General features: G+C 37.7%; 1 protein-coding gene across 1 annotated transcript in view; it reads left to right on the forward strand.

Moving 5' to 3' along the window:
• The window catches only part of GRIN3A (glutamate ionotropic receptor NMDA type subunit 3A), a 145675-nt gene that overhangs the window by 97145 nt on the left and 34495 nt on the right, over positions 1–14035 (forward strand). The window contains exons 5-6 of the mRNA XM_055302357.1: positions 2373–2488; positions 10711–10862. Coding sequence (XP_055158332.1) covers positions 2373–2488; positions 10711–10862 — 268 coding nt within the window. The remainder of the gene's footprint in view (positions 1–2372; positions 2489–10710; positions 10863–14035) is intronic.

The following is a 14035-nucleotide window of genomic DNA, read 5'->3' on the forward strand; positions in this document are numbered from 1 at the left end:
TCCAGCAGAATTCATGCTCCTGTTAGCACTTGGGAGTTTGTGAGAAATGCAGACTGTCAGGCCCCATCCCAGAAACTGCATTTCAACAAGCTCTCTAGGTGACTTGCTAATGGAAGTGACGTTGGAATATAGGCAGAACTTAACATTAATGCCCTCTGACTTCTTATCTTTGGGCTTCTCTCTCCGTGTTTGGCCCAGTCACTGCCTATGCTCTTAGCCACCACTCCAAGAAACCACAGTCCTCATATTACCCCCTTTGACATCCCAGAGCCCTGACTTGCAGAACACACCTCTATGGTTGCCTATGATATGTGTATTATTGTGATATGTGCATTATTTTGTGGTATATGTATTATTAAAAGAGTTCTCAAAAAGACAGAGCATGATTCTATAATGGGAGAAAAAATTGGAGGCCCTGCCAACCGTAAGGATGATTCAGCTGTCTAGAAGATGCTTATACCTGAATCATACCCAGCCACTTCCTCACCGGTGCAGGGTCCCAAGGGAGTCTGTGAGCTAATTGCTTCTCACCTTCCTATCCAATAGAGACTTGTCATAACTAACTTCACTTTGCAATCCAATATCAAGATTAATTATTTAAGGATACCACTGAGACTGGACCTCAGTAATTGCTGCTTAGAAAAACTGAACCCCAATTTTTTCTATTGTTATTGCTACCTCAAATATTTGCAGAGTATTGGTAAATGGTAACTAGTTGCTGTGTAGCTCCCAAGGTACATTTTGTTACTGTGGCAGTAAAACCTTTATTGGAGAAACATCTTTCAGCTTGATTTTTATTTTATTGCCAAGATTCCATTAAGGTTCCTCATCATTGGCTCCTAGGAGACAATTCACATTCTCAACCCTTTCTGAAGCTTCCCACAGCTGTGGAGCTGGGAGATGCTTTTTATTTTGGTTAAAGTTAAAGATAAGTCTCATGACTTAAATCCAATACCCCTGGAAAAAGGAACACATTTTTGAATAGACTGTTTCACTTCCTCAAAGAGTAGAAAGAGGAAGCAAGGGTCATTGGCATCAAGAAGGAAGTTGGCCTATTTACTCTGTGTCCATGTATGGCCCCAACAAAGCCATCCATATAAATATGTACTTCCTTCCCACTGATGAACCTTAGAGGTGGCTAAGGGTGTCTTTCTTTTTTAGATTTTTCATGGGCCCTAGCCATGTTCTATTCTGAGTTTGAGGCTACTCCACTTCGAATTCCAATAGACTCATTTTTGGCTCTAATTGAGGAATGACTGAGTCCAGATAGAATAGAAAAAGAGTTGTTCTCTTTGCCAAGATGTTTGGATAGCCTTGAGGGTCGGAAAGCCTTTCCTAAATGGCTATATGTCCTACAGCTGTCCAAAAATGATTTGAAGTAGCTGAAAACAAGAGTCATTGCATATACCTTAAAAGAGTTTCTTTTAAAATTCCTTCTTCCTTACCTCCTTTGTAATTACCTCAACCAGTGCTGAGACATACCTATCTCTGGACCATTTCTGTGCCTACATTTAAGAAATGAGGAGAACACATGAAGAATGCACAAGTCATCTGTTGGTATCTTGAGCCCAGTCCACGTCTTATTCACTGATACAGTCCAGGAACACCTACTTTAAATGACCCCTGCCTGAATCACTTCCTAAGATAGGAGTGAAACATGGATCTTTAGAGATGTATTAATAAAGTAGATCACTAAGACCTATTCTTATTACCTGTGCTTCCACTTCCAGTTAATGGATGCTAGCGATGGACTTTAAAGAGACCTTAGCTCTCTTTCCCCAGGAATGCTGGATCTCATATTTGTATTTCCTTAATATGTATTCCTAAATGTGAAATGATGCCTGATTGCTGAAGAATATGATAGTGATTTTGACAGAAAGAAATAAAAATCTCCACATACTGATTAATGAGACCACCTGGCTCCAATACTTCCTAGCTATGTAACCTGGATCCAGTTACTTTGACTCTCTGAGCCTCAATTTCCTCATCTGCTAAAATGGGATAATACCCCCCACCTCACAGTCATTATGAGTGATACAGTGTGTGGAGAACAACCGAGTCACTCAGTTAATGTAAGAGAACTGAGCCTTCCCATTCAATTCAGTCACTTTGGCTTTATTGTTGGCTTTAGAAGTAATAAAAGGAAATGGTAGATAAACCCATTGGAGAGATGTCATGCTCTCTTAGAAAAGTGTCTGTTTCCCCTGGTCTGTTCTCTACGGGTCAGTGAGATGTCAACAAGGCTGAGTCAGCAGCTACCTAACTTGTGCTGTCCTTTCCAGGTTTCTGTCCCCTAAACAAAAGCCAGCTGTCAAACTTTCTGTCTATTAATGAATCATTTTTCTCTTTTATTCGCTTGGTCTTAAATATAGGAATGATCCAGAGAAACTAGATGCCTTCATCATGGACAAAGCCCTTCTGGATTATGAAGTGTCAATAGACGCTGACTGCAAACTTCTAACCGTGGGGAAGCCATTTGCTATAGAAGGTATTAGCCAGTCACTCTTGATTCACTTTGACTCAGGATGTGCTCGGTTTGCCAACCTAGCAAGTCATAAATGCCAAAGTCAGAGGCAAAAAGCTATTCATCTTGCCTTGTTTTCATTTTCAACTCATAAGTATTTAGCTATTAAGTTGCTGGAGTTAGGAATTTATTTTTCACCTACTCCACAAAAATTTATTTACCCAATTGTTAAAAAAACAACAACAAACACTGTTACCCAAATGATGTTGCTTCAAATATCTGAGAGTGGTGGCGCAGTGCAACAAACGGGGAGTCCAATTTTAATTTAATCTTTATTTTCTAATTCCTACAATGAATCTGACGCAAAAGCTAGGATGATTGCATTCTACAACTGGAAGGACCTCAATGTCGATCTAATCCAATCTACTCATTTTATCCACAAGAAAGCTCAGGGACATTACATTACTTTTTTCATAATCACAATTAAATGATAATATTGGAATTAGAATCCAAATCTCATGGTCTCTAAATAAATGTTTTTCCACTGGATGGGAAAACAATAGAAAAAGAAATCTCCTTCTATACCTTAATAACCTTTAAGAATCCTAAATAAAACCTTGTTTGGGACCTCAGGTTTGCCTTTCTCCCCACAGGTAGCAAATTTTTACTCCCAATTTCATCAACCAATCAATCAAACTTCAGGGCCAGAGAAGGATTGCTTTGTCAGTTGCTTCTTTCATTCTGGATAACAGTTGATATATGGAGCTGATAGTTTGAACCAGCAAATTTCACATTTCCCAATTCCCAGCTTCCCTTCTCTGACAGTACATGCTGGCTCTCAAGACAGCCATGTTCACTTGTCAGAAAACACTTTGACTTGAAACAATCCCATGAGGGTGCCCAACTCCTATTCCAGAAAACCCTGCTTTTCCGTATGTTAACTAGTGTATCAAAACTATTCTGATTCCAATCTCCCAGCTACAGTTGGTCTCTGTCTCCTCTAAACATATCAGCAAATTTTTTACTTCAGTCTTTGTTTTGGTGATAAATGAGAATGTAAGAGCTGATGTTTCTTTGAGCCTTCTCCTAAGAGAAATCAATCTTTTCTCCAGGCAAAGTGACCTCCACCTGAACCAGGGATAGAACTCAGGAAGAGAGAGATTTAGTGGTAGTTGTCTTCTATTAAAACTACAATCCGAGGCAGCACAATCTAAAGAACAAAAGAAAGAAAGAAAAAGCAAGAAAACCAATAGAACATTTATCATAGAACCCCCATTTTGATGTAACAATGGAAAAATTCCCATTTTTGTGGCATCTGGGGATATGAAAGGGATGTTGCTTTTTTTTCTGTCCTAGATACACTGGGTAACTGAGGTCCCTTCTGCCTTTAGCAGCTACTAACAATGAATCATTTGTAGCGGGCATAAGAATGAGGGACTCCATTCTCCACCTTGTCTTCAGGGGGCAACCCTATCTTGTCAAAAAACAGTGGTGAGATGGCTTGTTTGCCTCTGCTAGACCCCAGTGCCAGATGCCACACAATTAACTCCCCACTGGTTTCCTGTTTACATTTCCATCTGTGCTCCTGAGACTTAGTATCTTACAGTTCCCGTCATCTCCACACACCACATTGTTTTCAAAGGGGATAAGCACAAAATGGCGCATGAAAGAACTCTCTGCAAGAGAACAGAAAGACTACAGACTTGAATAGGAAACATTCTCCTCCTTGTTGGTTTATTCTTAAAATCAATAAATAAATAAATAAAACCCACTGGTGGTTTATTCTGGGTAAGGTGCAAATCAGAAATTTTAATTCAGTACTACCCCTCCCAACAAGTTCACAGCCTGACAACAACTTGGTAAAGCACAAAGAGAGGATACTTAAAAGTCACAAACAACAATGTAATAGGGATACTAGTAAAAGTCTTGATCACTGCTTTTTTAAAATATGTTAATCTCGGGCAGCCCGGGTGGCTCAGCAGTTTAGCGCCTGCCTGCAGCCCAGGGCCTGGTCCTGGAGACCCGGGATCGAGTCCCACATCGGGCTTCCTCCACGGAGCCTGCTTCTCCCTCTGCCTGTGTCTCTACATCTCTCTCTCTCTCTCTCTCTCTCTCTCTGTGCCTCTCATGAATAAGCAAAATCTTTTTTTAAAAAAATGTTAATCTCATAAATTTTTAGGGAATATTTCTCTCAAGGAAATTTTTAAAAATATTACATGCTTTGACAACATTTATGTTTCTTGAACTTATAAAAATGTGGACTTACTAATTAATTAGACATTATATGCATTAAAATGTCATGAAAGGGATCCCTGGGTGGCGCAGCGGTTTGGCGCCTGCCTTTGGCCCAGGGCGCGATCCTGGAGACCCGGGATCGAATCCCACATCGGGCTCCTGGTGCATGGAGCCTGCTTCTCCCTCTGCCTATGTCTCTGCCTCTCTCTCTCTCTCTCTGTGACTATCATAAATAAATAAAAAAAAATTAAAAAAAAATAAAAATAAAATGTCATGAAATTTACAAACAATTCTTACCCTTTTAGCTTACAGGAATGTTTTATATATATGTATCTGTATCACCTGTATCACATACATATTTTATATATATGTAATAGATGATGTATTACCTAGTATGTAACTCATGAGGTTAAATTTGAAATAAGTATCTAATTCATATATTGATGGAGTTCATGAAAGGACCTTGGTATCTGCAGATAGTTTCCCAAGTGCTTAAATGGCTTTGGGAACTTAGGAGGGAAGACAGAGTCCATTGATTTCTTCATGTTGAATCTACCTTCACTTTATATAGTACTGATACCCCACCAACTCCTTGTGAGTACTGCTCACCCCTCCCAACTTCACCATTCTGCATTTATTTAGGCTTCAATATTTTTTTAAAATTTTAGTTATTTATTCATGAAAGACAGAAGGGGGGGAGCAGAGCAGAGACATAGGCAAAGGGAGAAGCAGGCTCCCTGAGGGGAGCCTAATGTGGAACTATGATCCCAGGACCAGGGGACCAGGGGATCACAACCTTAGCCAAAGGCAGACACTCAACCACTGAGCCACCCAGGCACCCCTTATTTAGGCTTCAAAGGCAAAGGTGAGGCACATGTGAGCCAGTGGCTCCACTTTGAGTTTGAAACCTTTTCCTGAGGACTCAGCCAGCAAACGGAAACTATTCAGAATTCAGAAGCATGTGGAAAGTCTTTCGTCATATTAAATACCATACACCAGAGACACAAAGACATATCATGTGCTCTGGAAAAAAAGAAAGTGTTAAGATAAATGAATACATGTCCCAAATTTATGCATTGGAGTTAGCTGACAATAAAGGTCAGATGGGAAGAAAGAGTAATGGAACTGCACGGTAATGATTTGTGACCTTTCTGCCAAAGACCTTTGCCTGTTTTTGAGTTTGTTCTTTTACTTGCTTTCCACTAATTATTTAATACAGTGCTTGGAGCACGAGCTCTGGAACCTGAGTGCTTGGGTTAGAATACAGTTGCTGTTACCAACTGTGCCCCATTGAGCAAGTCAGTTCATCTGTTCTTCAGGCCTCTCATCTGCATAATGGGCTTATGAATGCCACATCTAGAGTGGAGTCGTGAAGGTTAAGTAAAATAATACATATGAAGCATGGATAAGCATAGAGTGCCCAGTAAATTATTATTCGGTATATTGAATTAATAGACTGAGACGGATTCCCTATAAAATTATCCCAGGATAGATAGCTTTCATATATCTCAGCTTCTCCCACGCACTCCTCTCTTCACTCTCATGTGCTTGGGGGTAAGGGAAACCCATTCTTAAAGTCTGCTTTACAGTTGGGGCTATTACAATATGTTCTCAACCATTGCCCCAGAGTAGCTAAATATGGTATTCCAAGGAGAGACAGCAAAAATGAATTAATCTTTCTTCCTGAAGCCTTTTTAACCCTATCTAAGATCTCATTTTCAAAATATCTATTACCCAACTACATTTCAGGAAGATTCTTTTAGTTTATGAATTTCCAACTATACATTTGCTAGCCAAAATATATTTCCCCCACTCTTAGCTGAGTAAAGCTGATTTATCCATGGGGAAAAGATCAGAATTCTGTTCTGAAAATTGTTCTCTTGGGCTATTAAGCTGTATCCAATTTCCAGGGTGCCTGATGCCTTCATCTTTAGGGTTGAAGGATTCCATTTTGCTTCATCCATCAACCACAAAATAGTCAACCTCTTCTTTATTGCAAAGCCACGTTTCTAATGATAATGAAAGCAACTCAGGCTGCTAGGTTGAGTCAGCAATTTAAAAATAAAAATTCTTTAACCAATGAACACAATCAAATTTGAAAAGCAACTAATAAAGAGAAGGACAGAAATGAAACTTTCAAGGTTTTACTATTTTGTGTTTCTGAATAAAATGGATTTTTATGTCTTTTAACAAATACCTCTTCTAATCACCACATAACTCTTTTTCCCATGAGAAATTTCCCCCCTTGTTCTATATGCATAGTTTATTTTAATTATCTCATAATAATCATTATTAATGCTAACAATCATTTAAATATCAATACTCAATATATATTAAAATAGAAAATTTAAAAGGATAGTAATCTATTTTTAGCAGTAGATTGCAAATTAACCTTGAAGTGATGGAGTGGAGTGATTTAATATTTATTATTTCCTAGGTAGCAATTTTTTATAAATGTCCCTGCAACTTCAACATAGCTTTTTCCCTAAGGCATTTTTAATACTTTTGTTGTAGTGCCAAAATTCTATTCTTAGAATATGTAGATTTATCATAAGTATTAATTTCAGCTTTTTAAACTTTACATCATGCATTTTTGTCTCATCTACCCTAAATGCCACTATCAAGAATCAATCTAAGATGCCTCCTCTCATCCTCTCATTGGGGAGCAAGCTCATTCCTCTAAACTCCTTAGAATTTTATCTATCCTCCTCATTGCATCCAGTTTTTCTATTTGACCTTTATCGAATTTATGCATCATCTATCTTGTTTTCCAGAAAAGTCCTGTAACTTTCTACCACGTTGTGTAGCTATTTATGTCTGCTTCATCTCCCCAATGTCCCCATCAGCTTCATAAGAATAGAAATGGCGTCTGAGTTAGCTTGGAAGCCTCCATAGCCTTTGGTGGAGTATTTGGCACAGAATAAGCATTCAACACACGTTTGTGGAATTATGAATAGATGAATAGGTGTGCAATAAGTGCATATCAAATGAAAAATGAAAACATTTCACCATTATTAACCTGGGCTCAAATTGTTGGCTTTGAGATGATTCTTAGAAGAAAAGATATAGTCAGGGAGTATCCTTGCTAGTTAATTTCTTCATATATGTATAATCATCTATCAGTCAGGGCTGTACTTACATTTATTTACAACTCATTGAAAAGTGTATAAACAATCTGTCCATGAATGACATATATATCTGTTTGCTGAAAAAAAGCCATCAGTTTAGATGATTGTGGTTCTTTACTGAATTGCCTGGTTCAGGGAGATTACATCAATATGACTGTAGTGATAGAACCTGTGTTGAAGAGGAGGAAATAAGCCAAATATTCCCTTGTCTTGATCATATCTAGTTTTGGACACAGTAGAAAGAGCATTGGCTTTAGACTCAAAGAGACCTACTTTCAAATGCTGGCTTTGCCAACTACAAACTGTGTGACCTTGGTCAGTTTACTTATTCACTCTTTAAGTCCTAAAGTAATACTTATCATGTATAAGTTCATACAGGGGTTAGACACATGTGGAATATTACCTGGTAGACAGTAGGGATCAATATGTTCTAGTTCTTATTAAATTCCAGAATGATTTAACTCAACTACATACCACAGTCTAGTATACAATCTTAGTCTAGTGCATGATCTATAAAATGAGGTAAGGTACATACAAAATTTATTTTGGCAAATAGTGTATACTAATCTCTCAATACCTGTTAGAAATTGTTTTGAAAGCTATTGATTCAGGGGGGAAATGGTGTAATATTCAGCAAACCTGGTATTAGTTATCCTGATGATCAACCCATTTCCAGCAGATAGTTCCAAGTCTTCCTACTATATGTTTTATATGCCCCAGTTCTCTCTCATGGCATCTATCTCACTAGTAATGAAATAATCATTACATAGTGCAATAATAACCATCTCCCTAATGTCACATACACTCAATAACAGGGACTACATATGCCTTGTTCGCTGCTAAATCCTGATCACTTAATGCAGTGCCTATTCCTCAACAAACATTTGTTGAATGAATGAATGAATGAATGATGAATGGATGAGTCAGTAAGTCATTGAATTTTATTAGACATATGACTAGTATTGTGCCTGACATGTAAATAAATACTGAATGAATGAAAATGCAATTGAGTTGTCAGTAGTGTTCATTGTAATAAAAGTTTCTAAAGAAAACTGGTTACTTCCTTGTTGCTACCCATTATAAAAAAAAATGTTATTTAATGATAACATCAGCAGAACAGGCTGCCTATGTAAAGACTTGTATTGTCAGTCTTGCTTTTCAAACCAAAACTACTAAGCACAAAGTAGGCACTCAAAATAGCTCTTTGAATGGAAAATTCTAATCATGCTCTTGACGTTGTCATCATTTCCTTGACTTGCCATTGTTAGGCAACACACAAAATTATCGGGAGAAAAATCCCATACAGCTCTTTAAAATTCAAAAATATTTCCTGCATTATTTATTTCTTCTCTTTTATTGGTTATAAACACATCTCAGGCCTCATTTTTTAAAAAAGGATTTGTGTATCTGCAATAAAAAAATGGAACAAAAACTAATATCCAGAAATAAATTGTAAGATAGAATAATTATAGCAAGTATTTGTTTTCATGAAGTATTTTTGAATTCTTGACAGTCTTTTAGTCTTTATCAGTGAAAAAAAGAACTAGTTATACTTTTAATTTATCTTCCTCAATCATCCTGAGGGTGAAACATCTTTTTTGACTATGGTATCCAATAACTAAAGATAAAATTAGTTAATTAGCCCTTTCACATGGCTCATCAAAGAGAGCAACAGTGAATTAACAGTTTGGAAAGGAAGTAAAACCACACAGAGTGAGGATACAGAGTCCAAGCTGATTAATAAAACTCTAACAACACATTACATTCACCTTTGTGTTCCTCCTTCATCCTTTCCCCTGCCTCTCTTGCCTTAAATAATCACTATCCTGGATATTTGGCTTATTAGTTCCTTGAATTTCTTCTAACTGTACTTTTGCCACATACATATGAATTCCTAAAAAATACACTATTTTATTTTGGATGTGTTTATATTTATACAATGGATTCATGCTATACTCTTCTGGGACTGACCTTTTTTATTCAGTATTGCTGAGAGTCATCCATATTATCCCATGTAATTCTAGTTCATATGTTACAAACTATATAATATTCCAATTTTGTAAATATTCCACAATTTATTTATCCATTCTTTTTTCAAAGAACATTTTTTTCTAAATGTTTACTATGAATAGTGCCTCTAGAACATTCTGGCACAAATCTCCTGGTATGGTTGTAGAGAGCTCTTTAGGAATGTACTTTAAAATTACTAGTCCTAGTGGATATAAATGTTCAACTATACAGAATAATAGCAAACTATTTTCCACAATGGTTATATTAATTTGTATTCGCAGAAGCAACATAATAAGTGATGTCATGGACCTACATCTTCTCCAACACCTGGCCTTACCAGACTCTTTTTTTCTTATTGACAAATTTTTGTGGATGTTTTAATTCTCATGTTATATTGTATGTTCACATGTTCTCATTATTTAAAAATTGACAAAAGCAAGAGAGGTTCATGCATGGCCAATGATGAAAGAATGTCATAAACCAGGGATTATAATTAATCCAATTTTGTGTGTTAAGGTTCACAGGAGGGGTTCTAAGAGAGGTGGGTAGGCAATCCTAGTCCTGGTAAAGGCCTCAAGGGTATCTTCTCAAAATTCTCTTGAAAGGAAGGACAAAAGACCTTGGAATACAGTGTGCCACTAAAACACAGTGCACAGCCCATTCCTCTCCTTTCCAGATTCATCTCTTCTATTCAGAAAGGCAGCAGATGCATCGTAATCATACCTTGGATATTACTGAGTCCTTTGAAAGAAAGATGGTGAAAGCTCATCCTACCCTTGTTACCAGATCTGATAGCAATATCACATAAGTGTGGTGGCACCTCTTAGGATCCTCTCAAATGAAAAGCTGATCTGGTATTATATTTTCTTCTAGGATATGGCATTGGCCTCCCACCCAACTCTCCACTGACCTCCAATATATCCGAGCTAATCAGCCAATACAAGTCACATGGGTTCATGGATGTGTTGCATGATAAGTGGTACAAAGTGGTTCCCTGTGGAAAGAGAAGCTTTGCTGTCACTGAGGTAAGGAAAAAGAATGCTGATAATGTTGATTCTTTGTATCACTTCACCTTGAAGAATATGAAGAAATGCTGTTACATATGTCTTGTGGTCAATAATCTAGGCTATTACATCTACTAGAACTCACCATGATGTTTGCATTACTCCTAACTCCACTTGAAGAGTGTACATTCCAGTAGGAATTTGCATAAAGACTAGTTTGTCTTGGATTTATTTTTTTTAATTTTTTTTTATTTATTTATGATAGTCACAGAGAGAGAGAGAGAGAGGCAGAGACACAGGCAGACGGAGAAGCAAGCTCCATGCACCGGGAGCCCGATGTGGGATTCGATCCCGGGTCTCCAGGATCGTGCCCTGGGCCAAAGGCAGGCGCCAAACTGCTGCGCCACCCAGGGATCCCTTGTCTTGGATTTAAATATGATGACATTTTGATGAGTCAATGTCTGAATTTTCCACTTTTTTTCTATATGTTATATCCCAAAATGCAGAAGAAATGCTGTTTGAATTACAGCAATAGTATCTAAGATTGTCATTAACAGTGTTTGGTTCAATTGTTAATTACTGAACTAATGATATGAACTTCAGTAGATCCTTCAGGATCTACTCAGAGTATTTCCCAGCGGTCCAACCATGAATCCTTTGTGGGTTCACAAAAATAAACACACCTTAATGGGTAATTCTTAGATTACCAAATCATAGATTTTTTTAAACTGAAAACAACCAAAATCTTTCTTTTACAGATGAGAAACTAATACCTAGAGATCTAAGTGATTTGCCCAAGGCCCACAAATAGTCAAAATCCACTTATTTCTATTACAGTGCTGTGCCTTTATAATATAATTAGAAAGAAACCATGAAAGTGAATAATTAAGATAGGAAACTAAAAGATATAACAAGAACCATATAGGTTCAGGTATTTAAAAGAGAAGTCAAATAAACTAGTACAAGATCAGCAAGACATTTAAAAACACAACACTACAGCCAACAACAATGGCTTCACATAACCTCTATTTGCCAACAACTCACAAATTTACATATCTGAAGATTCTTCTGAGCTCCAGAACCATATGTCTACTTTCTACCCTTGAATATCCTACAGGCATCTCACATTCAACTTGTCAAAAACTGAACCTTTGATCTTCTCTCCTAAATCTGCTTTTCCTCCTGTGCTTCATATTTTGGGTAATGGCGCCTCTGTTCATTCAGTTACTCATTCCAGAAACTGTCAAGGATCCTTCATGCCTTCCACATCTCCCCTTTTGCATCCATCAACAAGCCATATTTTCCCTTCTATAAAATATATCTCAAGTATGCCCATTTATTGCCATCTTCACTGTCATTGCTGTAGTTCAAGCCCTCATCCTTCATCCAGACCACTGCAAAAATCTCCTGTTTTCTGTTTTCACGCCTGCCTTTCTCCAATTTGTTTTCTACATGGCAGTTCACTCTTTTGCTTAGAAGTCTGCATTGGCCTGTCATGCTAATTAGGGAACAATCTGAAATGCAGAACATGGCTACACTGCCCTGTGGGACTGCCTACATCTTCAGTCTCATCTCACACTGCTTTCCTCCTGCCTCATTACATTCCCACAACCATGGCCATTTTATTTATTTTTCTAAAGATTTATTTTATTTTATTTATTTATTTATTTATTTATTTATTTATTTATTTATTTATGAGAAAGAGGGCTCCCACGTGTATGTGCTCACAAGCAGGGGGAGGGGCAGAGGGAGAGGGTCTAAAGCAGACTCTGAGCTGAGCCCAGAGAGCGACGTGGGGCTTGATCTCACGACCTTGAGATCACGACCTGAGCCAAAACCAAGAGAGTCAGACATTCAACCTACTGAGCCACCCAGGGACCCCCACAATGGTTATTTTATTTTATTTTTTTGTTTGTTTGTTTTTGTTTGTTTTTTTTTTCCCAATGGTTATTTTAGATAGAGAAATGCGAGTGGCTTCCCTGTCTTGGCAACTTGGCACATGTTATTGGATCATCCTTCCCAAATACTCTTACCCCTGACATTTACCAGCTAATACCTCTTATAAATTCCCAGCTGAGGGGCCCCTGGCTAGCTGCATTGGTGAAGTGTCTGCCATGCATCAGTCTCCCTGCTCAGCGAGGAGTCTGTTTCTCCCTCTCCTTCTGTCCCTGTCCCTGCTTGTGCTCTCTCACGCTCTCTCTCAAATAAATAAATAAAATCTTTTTTTAAAATAAATAAATTCCCAGATGAAATCTCACTTCTCCAGACCCTGCCCATAATCCCTGTTTCAATCTGAATCATATCTTCCTTTTTAATCTATTATAGCTCATTGAGAAGATGGTCATAGGGCAAAGATTTAAAGAAAGCAAAGAGGAAAAAGGGGGACTTAGGAAACTAGCATGTTCACTTTCCTACCATGTGACAAAACCAATGAACTCATTGGTTCCTACTACAACCCTGTTAGGCATTTTTATTTTTATTTGGAGTGGTTTGCATGGCTCTTTCTAAAAGAAGTAAAATTGGTCTTATACTAATGAACTGAATTAAGTCAAGTCAGCCACGAAGCAAACAAACCAATTGTTTAAATTGTACGAATCGCTTGGTGTTTTCTACTATTTGCTGTGACCATGGTTAACTAATGCTAAAATTTCCAAGTGATTGAAGGTTGACAGCAAGACATTAGACAAAAGGAGCCTCCCAGTCAAGTCCCCAAAGCCAACCATATAGAATGATTTGCACTTCCTGATCACACCTCTAGGCTGTTCAGAGGACCGTCAGATGGAGCTATCAGCTAAAGGGACCATCTGACCCCATTGGACACATAGAGGGGAATATCCTTTTGGAGACTAGCAGAAGCCTATTTATTCCAATATGAAAGGAGCTACCACAAAGCATGATAAATTTGAAGCCATACATTTCTGGACTTGTATCCTGAATCTACCAATTAACAACTGAATGACTTAACTGCTATTAAGTCTGAGTTTCCTCATCCATAAATGAATATGATAAAACCTGCCTTGCTATTATGTTCTGAGAAGAGGAGATCATTTATGTATAGGCCTAGTAAGAAACCTGACACAATAAATAGTAAATAATGGAAGTGCTAATATTCCTCTCATCAGGAGAATTTCCTGAGGTTCATAGATATCTTCAGGTGTCTTCCTGCAGCTCTTTATAGAAGTGAGAAAACCTCC

The sequence above is a fragment of the Nyctereutes procyonoides genome, unplaced genomic scaffold, assembly GCF_905146905.1.
Source record: "Nyctereutes procyonoides isolate TBG_1078 unplaced genomic scaffold, NYPRO_anot_genome, whole genome shotgun sequence".
NCBI lineage: Eukaryota > Metazoa > Chordata > Mammalia > Carnivora > Canidae > Nyctereutes > Nyctereutes procyonoides.